Here is a 19256-nt window from a genome sequence, read left to right on the forward strand (position 1 = left end):
CCAAGAATTTGATCCATCTCTTTTCTTCAATGTTACTCCCTCTTTGTCCATGTCCATGTCCAACCTCTACTTTTGTTTCAATCTTTCCCAAAGCTTTCATACCTTTGTACAATCTCTCCCCCTTTGTCATCAATTTCCATAAAAGGTGTGCTTCTCATTGATGCAAAGGTTTGCATTTGGGGTAGATGGTTGAAGCTTGAATCTTGCATTTTTTATGGACATCACTTGATTGTTGGAATGACACCACTTGAAGATACCACTTGTATGTTGTACCACTTGTATCTTGTAGGGCTTCTTGAGATACCACACATAGGATCTTTGATCTTGATACCAATTTGTGGGACACCTCCCCCTATGTGATAGCATGGGTCATCCATTTGATACACTTAAGCTCTTGTTGGTGAGGGATGCATTCTTCATTTCATGATCACTCAAAGTTGAGGATCACTTGTGGAACCATCATCTTGTATGATTGATACCACGTGTAGATGTGATACCACTTGAAAGAATTTTTTAGTATGGAACAACTTGTTGGATTTATCAATAAAAAACATTTCTTGAACATTTGTTATCTTCATGGGTACCACTTATAGGATATCACTTGTGAGTTGATCTAGACATCACTTGTCAATTCTTGATGAAACACTTGAGTCTAGATACCACTTGAAACAAACAAACTAGATATCCATTTGCATTGTTGTCTTATGCTTGTACTCTTGTTATTTATCATGAGCTTCTAAGTTGACTTGAACTAAATTGATTTGCTTAAGATTCCAAGTCTAGTTTGAACCAATGACAAGCTTCTTCACACCTTTAACAAGGGTTATCTTGCCAATGTTGTACTTGTCACTTGTTAGCAATCCAAATTAAATCCAGTACTTGGGTTCACTAGCTCATGAACAAATTCATATACTAACCACTAGATCAATTAATTATTCAAGCAATAGTGGTAGGCTATGAATTTAAAACTTTCATTTGTTATGCATGATCCTATGAAGCATGTAATATGCACTAATCGCATACTAGTAAGTGATGAAATGATCATGCACATTACAATGATACCTTTGCTATGTTGGAGTAGAGGATAGTCATATAGATTCCAATTCATTTCTTCAATAGCAATGTGAAGTCCAATTATAAGCTTGGTGAAGACCAATAGATACCATTTTGAATTCCATTCTTCACCCATATGAAATGAATACCACTTATGATCAAGTGCACTTTCTTGTTGTGGTTGGCTCGCTTTATCTTTTGATCAATGCTTGCATGAGAGCATCAAAGCGAGAATACCACTTGAGGTATCATGATTAGCTCTCTTTTGGGTGTTGCTTGCTTTTCTTGATCAACCATTTTGATTGCTTCAACTAAGCATCTCAAATGTCCCTCGGATCACCACTTCCATGTTAGCCTTTCAAGTACCACACTTGGTTTACCTACACATAGGCGGCAAGCCCCTATACTAGGGAGAAGTAACCTCTCTCCAAGAACCATTCTTGACACTCACTTAAAATAACTTGATTGATTGATCCAAGTGATGGACTTAACTTGATGACTAACATTGATTCCTTCTTTAATTCCTTTTCTTTCTACTTGTTCAAGTCCTTTTCTTTCTACCAAATGTTTTCCAATAGTCACTAGAACTTAAACTTCATCTTCATCTTAAGTTTGATCTTGATCTTTAATTTGAGTACCAAATATGTGCAAAGTACACTCCACAATAAAAAAAACTCATATACTATTTGCTTGTCATGCTTTTAGATCATCTCAAAACCAAACTTAGGTGTCTCGATTACTTATAAATATGTTTCCAATTTGAGGTCTTTTCAATCAAAGTGACTCTAGATCAATCCAACATTTGTCACTTTTCTGGCAGATTTTGTACCCTTCAAAGAAAAATCCATATCTCCCAAAGTATACATCCAAATACCACTAAATTTGGTGGAGATGTGCTTCACTAAGTTATCTAGCATCTGTAAAAATATGAGCTTCGTTTGACTTCTAGATTGCTATCAGATTTCAATTCTTCCACCACTGCTACATGCTGAAAACTGCTCCACTATAGCTGACAAGATCCACTCCAAAACCGAAACATCTCTTATCCAATTCTCATGTAATTTGTACAGCATCTTATACCATAAGTCTAGAACATGTACACCAATTTTTATGCCAATCTAATAAGGTTTGATCGCTCATACATGGTAAAGATCACAGCTCCCTCAGATTTTATAATATAGGACAGATTTCAACTATTGAGCTATACTTCATCAAATATGAATCAAACTTGAAACCAACTTGTTTGAATACTTCCACAAGACATAAATCCATTCAATCCACTTACTAAATGTCATCTTATGAATTTATCCAACACAAATCAATTGAAACTTAATTACTAAGCAATTATCTATTCAATCATCTTATAGCAAGCAACATTGCATATTTATCCTATTCAATCAACTTATATACACCCAAATGAAATGATCAACAAGAGATATACCTTGGTTAGCTCATGATCATCCGATTAGCAAGCTTCAACTCAATTATTTTTGTAAGCCATCAAATAACCCAATAAATCACCATAACTTGAATGTGGCACTTGTATGTTGTATCACATTTGGACTTCACTCAATTTGTCATGGCATTGGGATTGGATATGCACTAGGCTTCATATCTTGACTCAACATATGATGATTACTATGAAATCAAATGAATCAAGTCTCCAATGCCGATGGTACCTACAATCAATCATCCACCTTTTGATGGTATCCAATCAATTTTGGGTCCTCTCAAGTTAGGAGCAACATACTTAGGCATAACCTTAGTATGAGTAGCGGGATGTTTTGTAATAAAAATCATAGAGGTACCATTACCATCCTTCCTAAGCACATCATGATCATCAATTGAAATGGGCTTAGAATTTTTACCTAGGGGGCATGAATGTGCCATGTGTCCCCTTTCTCGGCATGAGTAGCACTTTCTCTTTAATTGAGCCTTCTCTTCCTTGTTCATGTTGTGCTTCTCATTGCCTTGCTTCGTCTTGTTTGCTTGAGCCTTCTTCTCAAGCTTGTTTGGACAACCCAAAGCTAGGTGGCCCAATGTGTCACAACTATAGCATCTCATGTGAGCAATATTCTCCATTTTCTCTTCTTTGTTCTTGCTCATTTGCTTTGCATCTTGATTCATCCTTGGATGTATTGCTCTTTCTCTTGCTTTTCCACCCCTTCTAGTTTTCTTCTTCTTTATCATCAAATCACTACCATCATGGTTGATCTTGATTTGCTCTTGGGGGGTCTTTTCTTGCTCAACTTGTGGCTTTGGTTGAGGCTTCACTTGTTGCTTCACCAATTGCTTGGTTGGGCACATAGAGGTGAGATGACCCCATGTGCGGCACTTGAAGCACTTAACATGCCTTAGCCTCTCTTCTTCTTTCTTCAACTTGAGCTTTTCTTCATTGAGGCAACCATTTGCAAGATGTCCCACTTCATGGCACTTGAAGCACATGAAATGAGAGAGCTTCTCTTATTCTTGCTTCTTCATCTCTCTTTCATATCTTCTCTTGCCCCATCTCTTGCCCTTAATCTTGCTCTTGTTGAAGCCAATGCCACTCATGTCACCATTGCTTCTTTTGTTGTTCAACATATGCTCAAAGGTGACTTGAGAGTTGTAGCACCTCTCTAACTTGTTGCTCAAATTCTTCACTTCACTTTTGAGCTCAATGTTCTCCTTCAAAATGTTAGTCTCATAAGACATAGAAGTAGAACAAGCATCTATATGTAAAGAACATGGCATTTCTAATAAATCATCGCAAGAGGTGGATACATGCTTCTTGCCTACATCACAAGGGTTAGCAACAATATGTGATTGATCAATTGACCCATGTGATGAGCTCTCACTAGTTTTAGTTTTTCCATTGGAAAGCTCCTTAGTGAGAAAAGCATGGTCTTGTACCAAGTTATAATGAGCAACACTTAGTTCCTCATGAGCCAATTTTAGCTCCTCATGTGAACAAGTAGTAACATAAAGTAGATGCTTTTGTTGTTCACACATGTTCTTTAGAAAAGAGTTCATTTTTCAATTTCTCAGTTTTAGCCATCTCTTTTTCTAAAGCTTTGATCATGCAACCATATCTATCTAGAAGCACCTCATATGAGTCAAGATCAATCATATTTGCATTAGATACCTTAGTGTCACCTTGTGACATGAAACAATGTGATGAAGTAGGAGAGCTTGTAGTAGCAATGTCATCTGGGCATGATCCATCATCATAACCATCAAGTGTGCATGGGGTAGCATCATCATTTGCAACACTTGTGGCATCATCAATCTTGCCAAGTGAACTTGTAGTGGATTGATCATCATCATCACTTGACCATGAGGTGGAGCAATCTACCACAATCATGGAGTTGTGGTCATGCTCAACATCCTCATGCGCCTCATTCTTGGGCTCCTCCTTCTTGAAATTGCCATCATCCCATGTGGAGGAATCACCAAAGGTGCGCTTGATGGACTCCCATATCTTACGAGCGGTTCCCATGTAGTTTACTTGTTTCATCAAATCAAAACTCAATGCATCCATTAGAAAACAACAAGCATGTGCATCAAGTTTATAGAGAACTCTTTGAGCTTTGGTGAGATTTCTATGTCCAATACATGAGTGAGACCACTAGTGACAATCCACCAAAACTTAGGTCCCTTTGCACGAAAATAATCAAGCATGTGATTTTTCCATTGTGCAAAGTTTGTGCCATCGAAAATGTGTGAGTCACACTCAACATCTAGCCCACTAGACACCATCCTCTCGGGTCAGTGAAGAACACAAATGAGAGATCTAGCTCCGATATCACTTGTAAGGTCGAGATGGCGACTAGAGGGGGGTGAATAGTCATTTCTAAATTCTAATCGCACCGACTAACCGAAACAAATGCGGAATTAAAACAATCGGTCTAGCCAAGACTACACCCCTCTATCTATGTTCTCTAGCACCTTACAAAGATCCTAATTAAGTAACTAAGGTGCCGGGCAAGCTAGAGCTCACCTAATCAATTCTAGAAGCAAGGTCACACAAACCTATGCCACTAGTACTTTAAGCAACGGAGAGCTCCTACACATGCTAGTAAGCAAAAACACAAAGCCAACTAAACTCACTAGCAATGCTCAATAATAAGGCAACCAATGCCAATTTAGAGAGCCCAAATACTTAGCTACACAAACTAAGCAATGTGACTAACAAAGTTACACAAACCAAATTAGCCACGCAAGGGAGCTACTTCTATGCTACACAAGCTAGAAGGTAACTAGCAAGCTACACAAGCTAACTAATTACAAAAGCAACTACACAAGCATAATGTATATGAAAGTAATTACAAGCTTGTGTAACAAGGATGCAAACCAATGGGAATACAAGGATGACGCAATGATTTTTTCCCGAGGTTCACGTGCTTGCCAACACGCTAGGCCCCGTTGAGACAAGCTCCAAGGTTGCCGCCGGTCCTCTTGCTAGTGGTGACCCGCAAGTCACACTCTCCCATGTGGAGTACTTACCACAAGCTCTAGCACTTGACCTGACCAGACCACTTGTCGCCCTTCGCGTCTTGCTTTACTAGAGTTGCTCTTTGCGGCTCCCACGGGGTGAGCACAATGCCCCTCACAAAAACTCTTCTCTGGAGCACCGCACAAGCTTCTTGCGGGCTTCAACGAAGACCACCACCAAGCATCTAGGAGGTGGCAACCTCTAAGAGTAACAAGCACCACCGGCTTGCAACTCAATCACCTAGTGCCACTCGATGCAACCTCATGATGCAATCGCACTAGAATCGCTCTCTCAGGTAATCAGATGATCACTATCAAGCATATGTGAGATGGAGGGCTCCCAAGCACTACCACACAAGCACCAAGGCTCTAGTGTGCTCAGCTCTTGGCCAAACGCCAATCACCACCTCTATTTATAGACCCATGGGCTAAAATAGCCATTACCCCTTCACTGGGTATTTTTTGGGACGACCAGATGTGTAGGTCGTGTGCACCAGATGCGTCTGATGGGGACCAGACACGTCCAGTCGCTACTTGACCGCCATGTGTCCCATTTAAACTAGCTATTGCTACCAACGGCTCTCTTTGACATGTCGGATCGGATGCAACCGGTGTGCCGATCAGACATAGGAGGGCCAGAGTCATGTCGAGTCTAGAGAGCTCCTAGAGCTACTCAACCGTGACCGGATGCGTCCGGTGTGACCGACCGGACACAGGACAGGCAGCGTTCGGTCGAGTCTAGAGAGCTCCCAGAGCTGCTCAACTCTGACCAGACATGTCCGGTGTGACCGATCGGACACAGGTTGGGCAGCATCCGGTCGAGTCCAGAGAGCTCCCAGAGCTGCTCAACTTCGACTGGACGCATCCGGTGTGGCCGACCGAACGCGTCCCTATGTCTGGTCCACTTTGGACCAACACCAACACTCCATGTCACCATGATCGAACGCAGCACAGTGATTGTTCTTCGTCTGGTCACTGCTACGAGTTAGAGTCCGGTCATTAATACCGGACGTGTCTGATCGCCATACCGGACGCATTCGGTCACTCTGTGACCAGCGTGGCTAACTCCTTTTCTTCACCAACTTCTTCACCTTTGCAAATATGCCAACACCACCATGTGTATGTGTGTTAGCTTTTTATAAACATTTTCCAAAGGATTTGCCACTCAACTTGCCACGCCACTAGATCCTAGCGACGATGCAAAGTTAGATCACTCGAGTGGCACTAGATGACCGATATGTAAACAAGTTTGCCCCTCTTGATAGTATGACCATCTATCCTAAACCCGGTCATTAACTTCTCTACACACCTATGACTGGTGAAATAAAATGCCCTAGGTTATACCTTTGCCTTGCGCATTCCATTCCATCTCCTCCAATGTCGATGCAACACATGCACCAACACGATCAACAATGATATGATCCACTTCATATCATCACATAATCATATTGGTTCATCGATCTTAACTTCACTTTCTTTTCACCATTGCCTTCGTCCATCGGTGCCAAGTCTTGTTCAAGCTTCACCGCCACGCGGTCCATCGCTCCAAAGCCTCCAACTTGCCCTTCATGCTTGCAACCGGTCCATCAAGCCAAGTCATGTTTTGATCTTCTCCACCTTGATCACATGACTCAATGTCATGTCTCATATGCAATAAGCTTCTTCATCATCACATGTGTGAGCTTTGCAACCTCTCCACGCCATTTTCACCTTCATGGCATATGTTGCTCATACACATGTACTTGTGGACTAATCATATGTGTATCTCATATAAACACAATTAGTTCACCTAGGTTATCACTCAATTACCAAAACCAAACAAGGACCTTTCATCAGCCAATTCTTAATACATTCCAGCCATTTTCATTACTCTTCTTGGTCATCCTTGTGGTCTTCATGACTCCTATGCTCCGGTTGTCTTAATGGATTTCTAAGGTCATCATGAGACTTAGGAGAAAGAGCATAAGAGGGATTATCGGGTTCAAGGATGGGTTGAGAGATGGGTTCAGATAAGATATCTAATGTGGTCATAGAAGGGGAGAAGATAGCACTGGCTAAATGAGTTGGCTCTCCTTCTATGGGTTCACTAGACATGCCATCCTTGAATTCTTTCTAATGAAAATAAGGACGCTTTCTAAGAGATCCCTTCTTGAGAGAATTTGAATTATATTCGCTCGAAGGTCTCTTGCGGAACTAGAAGTTTAAGCTTTTCCAAAATCAGCATAAAAAGATCATCCTCACAAGAAATTTCAACAGGTGGAATTTCTTCTTCTTTTGGAGGATTTAGATTCTAGGGTATTGATGGTTCAGGGTTGATAGCTAAACCTTGGGATTGGAGTGGTTGTGATTTGGCTATCAAAACTTCCCCTTCTTGTTTAGGAGATGATTTCTTCACTTTCTCAGGGAGTTTATTAGGAATGCTAGTGCAACAAGTCCTTCCACTAATTCTATCAAGCATAAACCTTTCTTCACTAGCAGACAGACGAAGGAAAGCTCCTCTAGAGGCTGCATCAAGGAATTCCATGGAATCTTTGCTAAGACCCATGTAAAAATGTTGAAGGAGCATTGGGTCTAGAATAGCAAGGTCCGAGCCAATGATGATGAGGTCATTAAAACGATCCCACGATGTGCCAAGAGATTCTTCTTCTAGTTGTCTAAAATTTAGAACCTCTTTTCAAAGGCTGACTACTTTAGAGATGGGAAAGAAACGTAAACAGAATTTAGAGCATAATGTTTACCATTCTCCTTGCATACTTCCTACGGTTTGACTATACCAATGTTTACCTCTTCCCATCAAAGAGAACGGAAATAACTTCCATCTTTAGGTATTATCTGACATGCCAGTGATACACAAGCATGCACAGATCTGTGCAAACTCCAATAGGTGAGAGTATGGGTTTTCATTGCCTTCTCCCGAGAAGGATTGATCTCGAATCATTTTTATAAAACACGGGCGTAGCTCATAGTCAGGTGTTATGATAGGCTCTGAAGATTTTGGTGGCTCTAGGTATGCGCTCGTGGGTGCAGCGTATTGATAGATAGGAGTGGAATCCATAGTGAAAAGGAAAAGAATAAATAAAAAGATAAAAGATAAAAGGTTAAGCTAGGTTCATAGTTAATTCAGCAACCGTTTCCCCGACAACGGCGCCAGAAAGCTTGTTGGTATATTTTAATGCACATAGATAAATCCGCAAGCGTACAGATACCGCTGTAGCTTTCATCCAGAAGTATTCCAAGTATCGTATCCACAAGAAAACATGTGAGACTAACTATGGTCTAACTTAACTAAGGGTAGCAACAAGGTTAGGATAAATAGGAGCGTAGAGAGGAAAACTAAGGTTCTCTAATTCTGGGTAAGCTATGTCTTCTACTATTCAACTAGGGACATTACTAGGGAAAGACCAGTAGAGGATGCTTTCCTTTGTAGCCATGTCCTACGTGCCCTTACAAATGGGAGATGGACTACAGAGGATTCAACGAGGCTATAAGAGTCACCCTTGCGAGCTACCACCGATCCGGAATGCAGGATGCATCTACGATTAACCTAAGTCTAAGCACCACGCTTACACTTATGATTAATACTTTACTCCCCCTAGGAAGAGAATAAAGCACTCAAAAGAGTCGCAAACCTGATGAACAATATAAACAAGAAGCTTACTTAGATCAAAAGTTGATTACAAGAGAAATCTCAAAGGCAAGTTTAGATAGAACTTGGATCTGCCAAGGTACAAGCCATAGAGAGAGCACCGATAGGTCAGCACCTCCTCCAAACTCTTCCCTCACTCTCTATCTCACTATTATTTATAAGACTAGATCCTAAAGAGGACTAATCTTCTCTTGATAGCTGGCTCTGATCCTGACAAGAAGAATATGATTTAGGGTTTTAGGATGGCTCTAGGGAGGGGGGCAGGGGCTGGTATATATAGGCCGGAGCGTCAATTCTAGACCCTCGGATCAAACCGACTTGAAAGAACGGTGTAGATGCAATCTAGGAGGCGGTGGAGAACCGACATTCGAAGGAGGGGCTGATAGGTGGGCCCAGGGACCAGGCGGCCTATAGGTGGGGCCGGCCGGCCCCACATGGCAGCCGCCTGCCGTCTGTTTTGGTGGTTTGCCTTCTAGAGTCTTCCTACGCCAGTTTTGCTGTGGATAAACGTGATTTGCTTTGACGAATAGGTCCTCCTTGTCGGTTTTCTTGATAAACCCTGCTGAAAACACAGATTCACCAAAACTCGTGGAATTTGTCAGTTTAAACCCCTAAACCTATGTTGGCGATCATTTTTATGCATTTATACAAGTTATGTTGATGGTTTATGATTGATGTTAACGACCGTCAACAAACCCCTAGACCTATGTTCGGTGATGGAATTAAGTATATATGCAGGTCATATTGATGGTTTATAATTGATGTTAATGACCGTCAACAACGATGGAGTGCCCCAGCCGCGCCTCCACCGGCATCCACGACGGCGGCCACGCCTCCACCGGCCCCTCCCCTACTCCCCTCCTCCGTTGACGACTTCATCTATGGAGAAGAAGATAGAAGAGAGAATGACACGTGGGACCTGCCTATCATTCTCTAGGATGATTGGTTTGGGTAGCCTATTTTAGGTAGTACTGCTGGAATTGGAAGCAAAATTTGGGTTGTAGAAAAATAGGTGGCTACCTAAATAGACATTTAGGTAGTCTGATTTAGGTAGTACTGTTGGAGATGCTCTGACGACTAAGACTACACCGACTACTCTATAGTATATGATTCTTATTACTACGCTTGTATGATCAGTTATACCTGGTGATTGATTTGCTTCCTCTAGCTATATGATTTTAATATTTTTTATCACAAGCAAATTATCTAGACTTGGTCCCATCTTGTGGAGGTGGTGCTCCTCAAGGTGGTTTAGATGATGCACTGCTAGAATTTCTGATATTGGTGGTGAACTACATACTACTAGGTGTTATGAGGTTCAGATAGTAAAAGCATTTGATGCAGTATTAATCAATTCAAGGAATAACTATTTTACGCTTCTGAAGGAAAGAATCAAGTAAATAATAAAGTCTTAATTAAACCATAAGGACATGCTTTTTTGTTCTTTGTGTCGATTAATTTACATCTTGGATTCATTGTATAGTATGCTACCTAATACATGTGGAAGTTTCAGTCATATACTAAAGGAGGTGAATGGCCGTCTGCTAAAGGAGGCCACGGACTTTGTAGGATTCCTGGTGCCTGGAGAATAAGAGGGACTTTGTAAGGAGGTGGCTAAAGATTCCTCAAAAGCATAAGGATGCTTTCGACTGCCATCCATCTTCGGCCCTATTTGGTTTCTACAGACGCTCCTAAAATTTCTATCGCATCGAAAGTTTAGATACATACATGGAGTATTAAATATAGACTAATTACGAAACTAATTACACAACTCGTGACTAATTTACGAGATGAATCTTTTAAGCCTAATTAGTTCATGATTTGACATCGTGGTGCTACAGTAAACATGTGCTAATGACAGATTACTTAGGCTTAAAAAATCGTCTCGCAAATTAGCCTCCATCTATGTAATTGGTTTTGTAATTAATCTATATTTAATACTCTTTATTAATATTTAAAAATTTGATGTGACATAAATTTTAGGAACGACTAAAGAACCAAACACCCTCTTCCTATCGGCAACCACGGTCGCCCCAGTACACCTAATAATCTAGGGGATTTCCATGAGAGTCAAGGAGGTGGAGGGAGCAGTGCAGCAAGGGAAAAGAGGTGAGACTGTAAGAGGAGGACGATGAGCAGTGCTGGTGGTTACTTCTTCCTCGGCAGGAAATCCCAGCCTAGCACCGCCTCCCATGTACAGTTGGTTGACGCCAACGTTTAGCCAATCCCCAACTATGACTGTTTGTCGCTTTCTCCCCTCAATATGCTTTGCTTGCTTCTGCTCCTGCTTGACCCAATCTATCGATGAGTGTGATGCGTGTGCAGCTTGGTGGTTGTAATGAAATGCTTGGGATATTTTTAGTTTGGTTACTTCATAAGATTTGGGTAAATTACTCAAGACCCAAGTAATTAGATTTGCATTGTGCTGTGCAGTGAAGAATGTCCCGAACAAGCATGTTGTTGTGTCCTTTTGAAGATGTCATAAAAACAGCAGAGTGCAGCTAACGTTCTGTTTTTCCAAAAACAAATTCTGTTTTCCTTTTTGTTTAAAATTTTCCCATGTTTCATTGGTTTTTTTGTTCATGCTTTTTGGTTCATTTTAATTTTTCTACGTGTCTTTTTTCATCTTTCTTTTTCTTCAAACCGCCAGGTTATCATATAATAGGTTATGTGTGTAAAGTTTATAAGCAGTACATCCCATTGCAACGCAAGGGTATATTTGCTAGTAAAAATTATAAAACTACACTAGTTCTATTTTTTTTGTTGTTGTGAAATGTGGGTGTGGGGGGGGGGGGGGGGGGGCGAGATGGCCCTGGCAGCACCCCTTAGCTCCGCTAGGGATGGCAACGAATCGGATTCGGGCGGATATCCGTGGGTTTTGGGTCTACGGGTTTCAGTTTTGGTTCTTGGTTTTTGCCAACGACTTTTCGTGTTTGGATACCTGAAATACTACGGGTTTGGAGCGGATCCTTAATTTCACCCGTGGAGCTCCATCGAGCTCCGAAAGTTTAGCCCACTAGAAGCCCAACTAGCAACCCTAAGTATATAGGCCTGGAATCCTCACTCAATCTTTCAGCACAGACCCATCCCACCTAAGACCCGACGAGCTACGGCGGCTGGCGCTTATCCGCTTCCCCGCACCCCGGTCAAGGCTCAAGGCGCCGACGCCTTCAGGCCCTCGCGTTTGTGACCTCGCCAACTCCTCGGCACGCCAGTCAGCAGTTGCCCACCCTCTCTCTTGGCCCTCGACAGCGGGCGGCCTCCTCGTCCTCGGCGCTGCTCCCGTGTCCGCCAGCTGCCGGCAGCCGGCGCCGCCGGGCACGCAGCGTGCGCCCGGTAGGGGGTGGCCCGCCGTTGCATGCAGCCTGTGGGGAGGCATCGAGGCGAGCACGCAATCAGATGGACTATGTATCTATTTTTCTGTAATCTGTACATGTTCTACATATTATGTGCATGGCTAGCTACTGCTTGCTAGTATTTTCATGGCTACATCTTGTTGAAATAATTTATATATATGTATCTGCAATCAGCTTTGTTAATTTATCATGGTCTGGAGTGCTGTTCTTTGCTGTTCTTTGTTGATTTGCTATAATATTTTTAGGTTTTGGATAATCCATCGGGTTTTAGATAATTCGTCGGGTTTTAGATATCTACGAGTTTTGAGGCGACACCACGGATCCAAATCCGCCATCCTTATGCTCCGCTGCAACCACCAACCATCCATCTACTTGGACTTTGACCGGGTCGACGCGTGACAGTCGTGGCCGGCCTCAACCCCCGATGAACAGGCAGTCTGACCCCTCGTTCATTGAACTCACGCCTCTCCATGGCCCCCTAGCACCCAAACCTGTCCAGATCCATTGCACCTGCAGGTCGTTTGAATCCAGCGGCACGCCAGTATGTTAAACCCTTGCTCTCCTAGCCGCGTATAAGTCCGTACCGTGTCCATGCCCTGTCTGTTCGTTTGGTCGTAAACGATTCTAAATTTTTAGGTAGAACAATATTTTTCTTTCATACCAAATCAGCCAGCAGTAATAATCCATGATCGTAGGCCCTGTTTGAGAGAGTGTTTCTGAGTCTCGCTTACAAGCTGAGCAGGCTTATCTGATAAGTCACGATCTGGAGAATCTACTGTATGAATAAGCTGGGTGTTTGGCTATCCTGATTATTTCTGGTAGATTATCTGTCCTGGATGTAAATTGACCTATGTACCCCTGAGGCTAATGATACCTCTCTTTTTTTTATCAAATCAGAAGGGCAGTTACTAAATATGGAAAACACTAAAACCACACATAACTCATCCAGTCATCCAGATAACAGCTAAACACAGACAATTTACTGTCCCAATGTTTTGATGATCACCTGCGCATCGAGGAAGGAGCATGCGGCCTCGAGGGCGAGCTCGAGTGCCCAGAATTCGAAGGGCAGCTCGTCGCCCTCAGCGCGCTGGAGGAGGCGGCGCTGGAGCTCGGCGGCGTACTGGAGGACGTAGCTATCAAGGGAGTTGAGCAGGAGCACCTCGTCTGCGGTGATGACGCAGCGGATCTGCTCGAGGTTGACGACGATGGCGCGCTCGCAGCCCAGGACCATGGACGGGTACACGAAGAGCGGGTCGAGCAGGTGGAGGTCCCGGGCCGAGAGCTCGCAGCGCCACTTCATGGTGGCCTTGTCGATCTCCAGCGTCTGCACGGAGGCCGTGGCGGCCTCGACGCGGATCCAGCTGCGCGTGCCGCCGCCGCGCTTCTTCAGGTTGGGGACGTCCAGCCCCGCCGCGGGGTGATTGGCCGGTGGAGTGGGCGGTGGGGTCTTTTTCGTGGATGGGCCCGGGCGCTCGTGTGTCGCCAGATCCGGCACCGGCGGCGGTGGATCTGCCCTAGGGGAGGCCGCGGCCGGGCTGGAGAGGCGGCGGCGGGGATGAAGGGAGGCGGCGGCGGTGGAGAAGAGCGAGCGTCGAGAGAGAGAGCGCGCTCGGGAGGATTGTCATCGGGCACGGGCATGGGATGACGGGACCGCTCGGGGTCGGGAGGGAGGAGGGGCATGGAGAGAAATGCGGATGCGATTTCGGAAAAGCGAGGTCGAGCTCGCGATTTCAGTAACGTTGCGGGCGACCGGAGACCGTAGAAGCGCGTTCACGATCGGGCACAGATCGCAGCACGTTTGTGTGGGGTTATTTGCTTATTAGACTTAGAAGCTGAGTAAACACGGTCCCAAACAAGGTCGTATACGATTGTTTCAGCCCTAGCCAATTAGGCGGTCCCACTTGCGTGCCCCGCCACGAGAAAAAAAAACAAGGGCCTCGTTTTCCTGCGAGATCCCGTGGAAAACGACCGGGCGCGGCAGGAGAGGAGTGGCCGCCACGCACGCCGGAGGCATCACGTGCCGGTGACCACCAGCCACAGGCCACACCGTCCTGATCCTCATCCGGGTCATCCCCTCGCTCGCTGCGCCGGGACCGGGACAGGCCGCGTGCCGTGTCCGTGTCCGTGTGCGTATGCTGGCGCCTGGCGGGATATAAAGGCGGCCCCGCGCCCACCGCTTCTTCCTCCCTCTTTCTCTTCGCCGAATCCCCAGGCGGGCAGGTCGGCGAAGAGGGCTGGTGAGGCAGCAGGGCTCGGGACGGGACAGGCAGAGGAGAACACAAAAATCCCAGATCCTTCCTGCCCGCCCGACTGCCCGTGCCGCGTCGTTGTTACCGGCCGCGCCATACCTCCGGCTTCTCCTCATCCAGGTGATTGCTGCAATGGGGATTCTTTTGGTGGGGTTGGATAGGGATGCCGCCACTGCGTAATGCGGTGTGACGGTCGGATTTGGAGGGTGCTCTGCAAGCATTGGGTCGTTTTGGTGTTTGGGATTCATTTTCGGAAGGTTCTCGTCTTGCGGGTAGCACCATGGTTCGGATTGGGACTGTGAATTTGACTCTGTCTCTGCTTCTGTTTCTGCAGGGGAATCGAATACACAACAAGCTGCAGGATGGTGCTGTGGGTCTTCGGCTACGGGTCCCTCATCTGGAACCCCGGCTTCGACTTCGACGACAAAATCCTTGGCTTTATCAAGGGCTAGAAGCGGACCTTTAATCTCGGTATGGATGTTTGTTTGCAGGCGCTTGCTTGGGTACACCCTCGTTGACCCGTACCTCAACCTCAACTTCCTCCGTTGTTTTGTTTTTTGTTCCCCTGCAGCTTGCATTGACCACAGAGGCACACCGGAGCATCCGGCGAGGACCTGCACGCTTGAAACTGACGACGAGGCCATATGCGTAAGAGACCACTTCATGTTTATCTTTATTTCGCCTGTTTTCAGTGTTCTTGTTGCAAAGATGAATTATCATAGCTTACTGCAGGTGATTCTGTACGCTTAAAATAGTATTGTACAACACTCTTCCCATCTTTAGGAGGCGAATTTGTAGCATGATAAATAGTTACCCTGAGTGTCATTTCCATGACCATCTGAGTGATGAAACGGCCTAGGGAAGTTCTCACTTATTCCACAGCCAGTAGATATATGGACTTGTATATCTGACTTTAACACAACATGTAGAGTACTATACATTGCCTGAAACTCATGCGAGAATGCAAGATCAATGGCTGGCATCTGGAATCCACCCACAATTTCTCATCTTTCAAAAGCTCTAACCTATTTAGAGAGCATGCTTGGCCTGTTTGTATTCTACTCTTTTGTGTCAAACGCTTGCTGGGCACTTTTAGTTCTGACTTTTTGTTTCTGATGAATGTTGATATGTCCATTCCAAGTTCTTTCCATCAGATGCTACTCACATTTAACATTCCCATACTAGTTTCCTTGTATTGATCCTATTTACAGTTCAAACCTCTTTTTTTTTGGCAGTGGGGAATTGCATATTGTGTCAAGGGTGGTCCAGAAAAAGAGCGAAAAGCAATGCAGGTGCACTGCTTTTCTCCCCTGTGTTTTGCAGTTCAAAAGAAATAACAACTATATTTGTGACACTAGAATTACACTGAAAGTTTACCTTGCCATTTCAGTACTTGGAGAGAAGGGAGTGTGAGTATGACCAGAAGATATCCATTGATTTCTACAAGGTATTATTTATTTGTGTGAACAACTAGCTTTGAACTAGTTTTTCTTTTTCTTTCAGAACTCTCATGATCCCTTGATGTATTGTTTAGGAAGGAGATCCCCTGAAACCAGCTGTGACGGGCGTCTTAGTGTAAGGATCTGAAGTTCCAAAACCAAAAATACCAATTCCATGCTATCCGTTGTTGTTTCTGTGGAACTCATAACTTGTTGTTCATGCAGTTTTGTGTCCACTCCAGATCCAATTGGCAACAAGTACTACCTTGGCCCTGCTCCTTTGCAGGATATGTCAAGGTGAGACATTGCACTCCTTTATTGTTCTTTTGGACATTCTATTTGATCAAGCATCTTATTCTGACTTTTTTCTACAATCTTGTTTGCAATGGCAGGCAAATTGCTACAGCCAATGGCCCTACTGGCTATAATAGGGATTACCTGTTCTCAATGGAGAAGGCATTAGCCAGCATAAGTAAGAGAACCTCTTTTTATACTTTTTAAGTGTTTAACACTTGAATATCTGTCTGTTTATACCCATGTGTTACCCAAAATATGGTATTACCTAGGAGTAGTTCATGTATGCGCTTTCTGCTAAGTCAGGATTTACATACATCAAATTGTGCTTATGCTGCCCTCTTCAGGCCACGAAGATGATTCAATCATAGAGCTTGCAGACGAGGTGAGGAAGGTGCTCAACAGAACAAAGGAGACCAAAATCACTGGTGCCAATGCTTCCCTGAAATCTCATGTGCCTCTTGTGCACCTATCTGCGCTTCCAGAAGGCACCGTTGTGGACTCGAGATAGCAAGAGCCTTGGACGTTCGACCTTCTACTGCCCGGAATTTACTTTCAGCTCTTGCATGTTTGTTTGTGGCCATCGTGTACTGATTTTTCCCTTTCAACGGTTGTTGTGAGGCTGTATCTTCCTGAGTGAAAAATGCTAAAGCCGGCACTAATAATGATATTAATTTTAACATCGAGGCCATATTGTCACTTAAGTTCTCTGCATTTGAATTTCCTAATTTTAACCTTTTATTTGGTCTAAACCATGTGGCCGAAGTGCATGTTTGGTTTGTTTGGTTTCTAACCAAACCTTACCACATTTGCCACATCTCCACATCTAAGCTTATGCAAGTTTGATCGAGGTGGACAGGCATTTGGTTGTAGCTGCAGCTACAGCAAGAGTTCTTTTCTGCCAACTTGGTCCAGCGCCCGGACGTTCGGCGCGTGAGACGAACAGAATGCCGCTCTCTTCCCAAACCCGCCCGCTCCACCTTGGGAATAGAACGGAACCTGCCTGTCCCCCGCGTCACCTTGTTCCCTAAACGTGCTCCTGTCCCAAGAGCGCGAAAACATTTCAAGTGCAACATCGCAAATGTATGGAAAAACTATATAGTGCAACATCGAAATATGAATATTGTAACATCGAAAATTATGGGCTGCAACATCGCAAAACATGTATTGCAACATCGAAAAAAATATGTACTGCAACATCGAAAATTATGTACTGCAACATCGAAAATTATGTGCTGCAACATTAGAAAATATATACTGCAACATCGCAAAATCAACCATGAAACATGGAAAATGGGACCATTCGGAAAACATCTATTGCAACAACCAAAAAATCCCATTGCAACATTTGAAAATCATCTGTTGTAACATAAAAAAATCCATTGCAACATGGAGGAAAAAACAAAGGGCGTACGAACAGCAAATGAGATGGGTTCGAGGTGCAGCCTACTCTAGCCCTGACCCATCGCCTCCGAGCTTGCTAGAGGGAGGACAGAAGGACCACAGAGCTCGCCGGAACCCAAGCCACCGCCGCGTCCCTCAGATCCAGAGGAGGAGGAGGAGGAGGAAGAGGAGGGAGAGGGCTCAGATCTGGAGGAGGAGGAGGAGGGCTTAGATCCAAAGGACCAACCTACCTTGTCGGAGCCGTCGCCATCGTCCTTGTCTCCGGTTGGGGGCACAAGAGCTGGGTCGTTGGGGAGCGCGGGGTCGCATGGAGCTCGCGGAGGGGAAGGGACGGATGGAGGGAGGGAGCACGGGTGAATGGGAGCAGCAGCGAGCTTGCGCGCGAGCGCAGGAGCCAGTGTGGGGATGGGGGAGCGAGCGGTAGAGTGGGGATGAGGGAGAGCGTTGCAGGAGCAGATGAGGGCAGTTGCATTGAGAGAAAGCATTCCGTATGCGGCGGGTCTGTCCGGACGGGACAAACGTCCGCTCTATATCATTATTGATTTGGTAAACAAACTGTTGAAGTAGGATGGAGTTTGGTACCTTTGGGGGCTACCCGAAGGTGGCAACGGGGCCTACTCAACAGTTAAGGAGAAACTCAAGTGGAATTAGGGATTACTTGGAGAGTGTTCATGATTTGGTACAGTAACCAGGCGGCTCTATAAAGGCCAAACACTTCTCCGCTGAGTCTCTGTCTTTGGTGGCCATTCAAGTGCATTGGTAGTAGCATCCTACCTACTACTACAAAATATTCTCTTGGCTACATGTGCCCTAACATTCTCTTGAGCCTTCAGTCTTATTTGATTGTTGAGCGCGCGTGAACCTTCATCCTAGCCCTTCCTTCTGGCTTGTTGCACATTCACCTCAACTTTCGTCAAGGGCGGATTTTGGCTGTGGCTCAGCCCCTTTGTGGGCCACAAATACAAGGAGCAAGTCAGCCCAACTCGTCTTTGGCTCAGCTCTGTCTACCCCATTGAAGCCCAACTCAAAACGCCTCCTGTTATTTATCCCCCTCCCCCTGGCCCATTTCTGGATCCGCCCCTGACCTTCGTATTTAGGGACCTTTGCAAGGAGCTACATAGTGTGAGAGGGGTTAAGGGGGGCGAAGTAGAAGAGAAGAGGTGTCAGTGCAAAAAGTAACCAACTAGTAAATATTTGTCGTTTTGCCATACGTTGTGATCGGATGTGGCCTGACACTCAATGACACAGGGGTTATACTGGTTCAGGCAACGTGCCCTACATCCAGTTTGGGTCGGTCGGTGACTTTATTCCTAAGCCTAGGTGCTCGAAGTTTGCTATG

At 44.7% G+C, this 19256-nt stretch overlaps 2 protein-coding genes across 2 annotated transcripts; one reads left to right on the forward strand and one right to left on the reverse strand.

Moving 5' to 3' along the window:
- Positions 1-13507: 13507 nt before the first annotated feature.
- On the reverse strand, positions 13508-14877 carry LOC136469920 (magnesium transporter MRS2-B-like). Its single transcript, XM_066467936.1, has 2 exons — positions 14706-14877; positions 13508-14139 (listed from the first exon to the last, which is right to left on the reverse strand). The coding sequence occupies exons 1-2, from the start codon at positions 14875-14877 to the stop codon at positions 13508-13510; spliced, it is 804 nt and encodes a 267-aa protein (XP_066324033.1).
- Positions 14727-17217, forward strand: LOC136473571 (gamma-glutamylcyclotransferase 2-2-like). The gene is made up of 9 exons (XM_066471220.1): positions 14727-14900; positions 15115-15251; positions 15352-15428; positions 16016-16072; positions 16171-16227; positions 16315-16355; positions 16445-16516; positions 16612-16691; positions 16861-17217. The coding sequence occupies exons 4-9, from the start codon at positions 16067-16069 to the stop codon at positions 17022-17024; spliced, it is 420 nt and encodes a 139-aa protein (XP_066327317.1). The 5' UTR covers positions 14727-14900; positions 15115-15251; positions 15352-15428; positions 16016-16066; the 3' UTR covers positions 17025-17217.
- The last annotated feature ends 2039 nt before the right edge of the window (positions 17218-19256 follow it).

Source organism: Miscanthus floridulus, chromosome 8 (assembly GCF_019320115.1).
Source record: "Miscanthus floridulus cultivar M001 chromosome 8, ASM1932011v1, whole genome shotgun sequence".
Lineage (NCBI taxonomy): Eukaryota > Viridiplantae > Streptophyta > Magnoliopsida > Poales > Poaceae > Miscanthus > Miscanthus floridulus.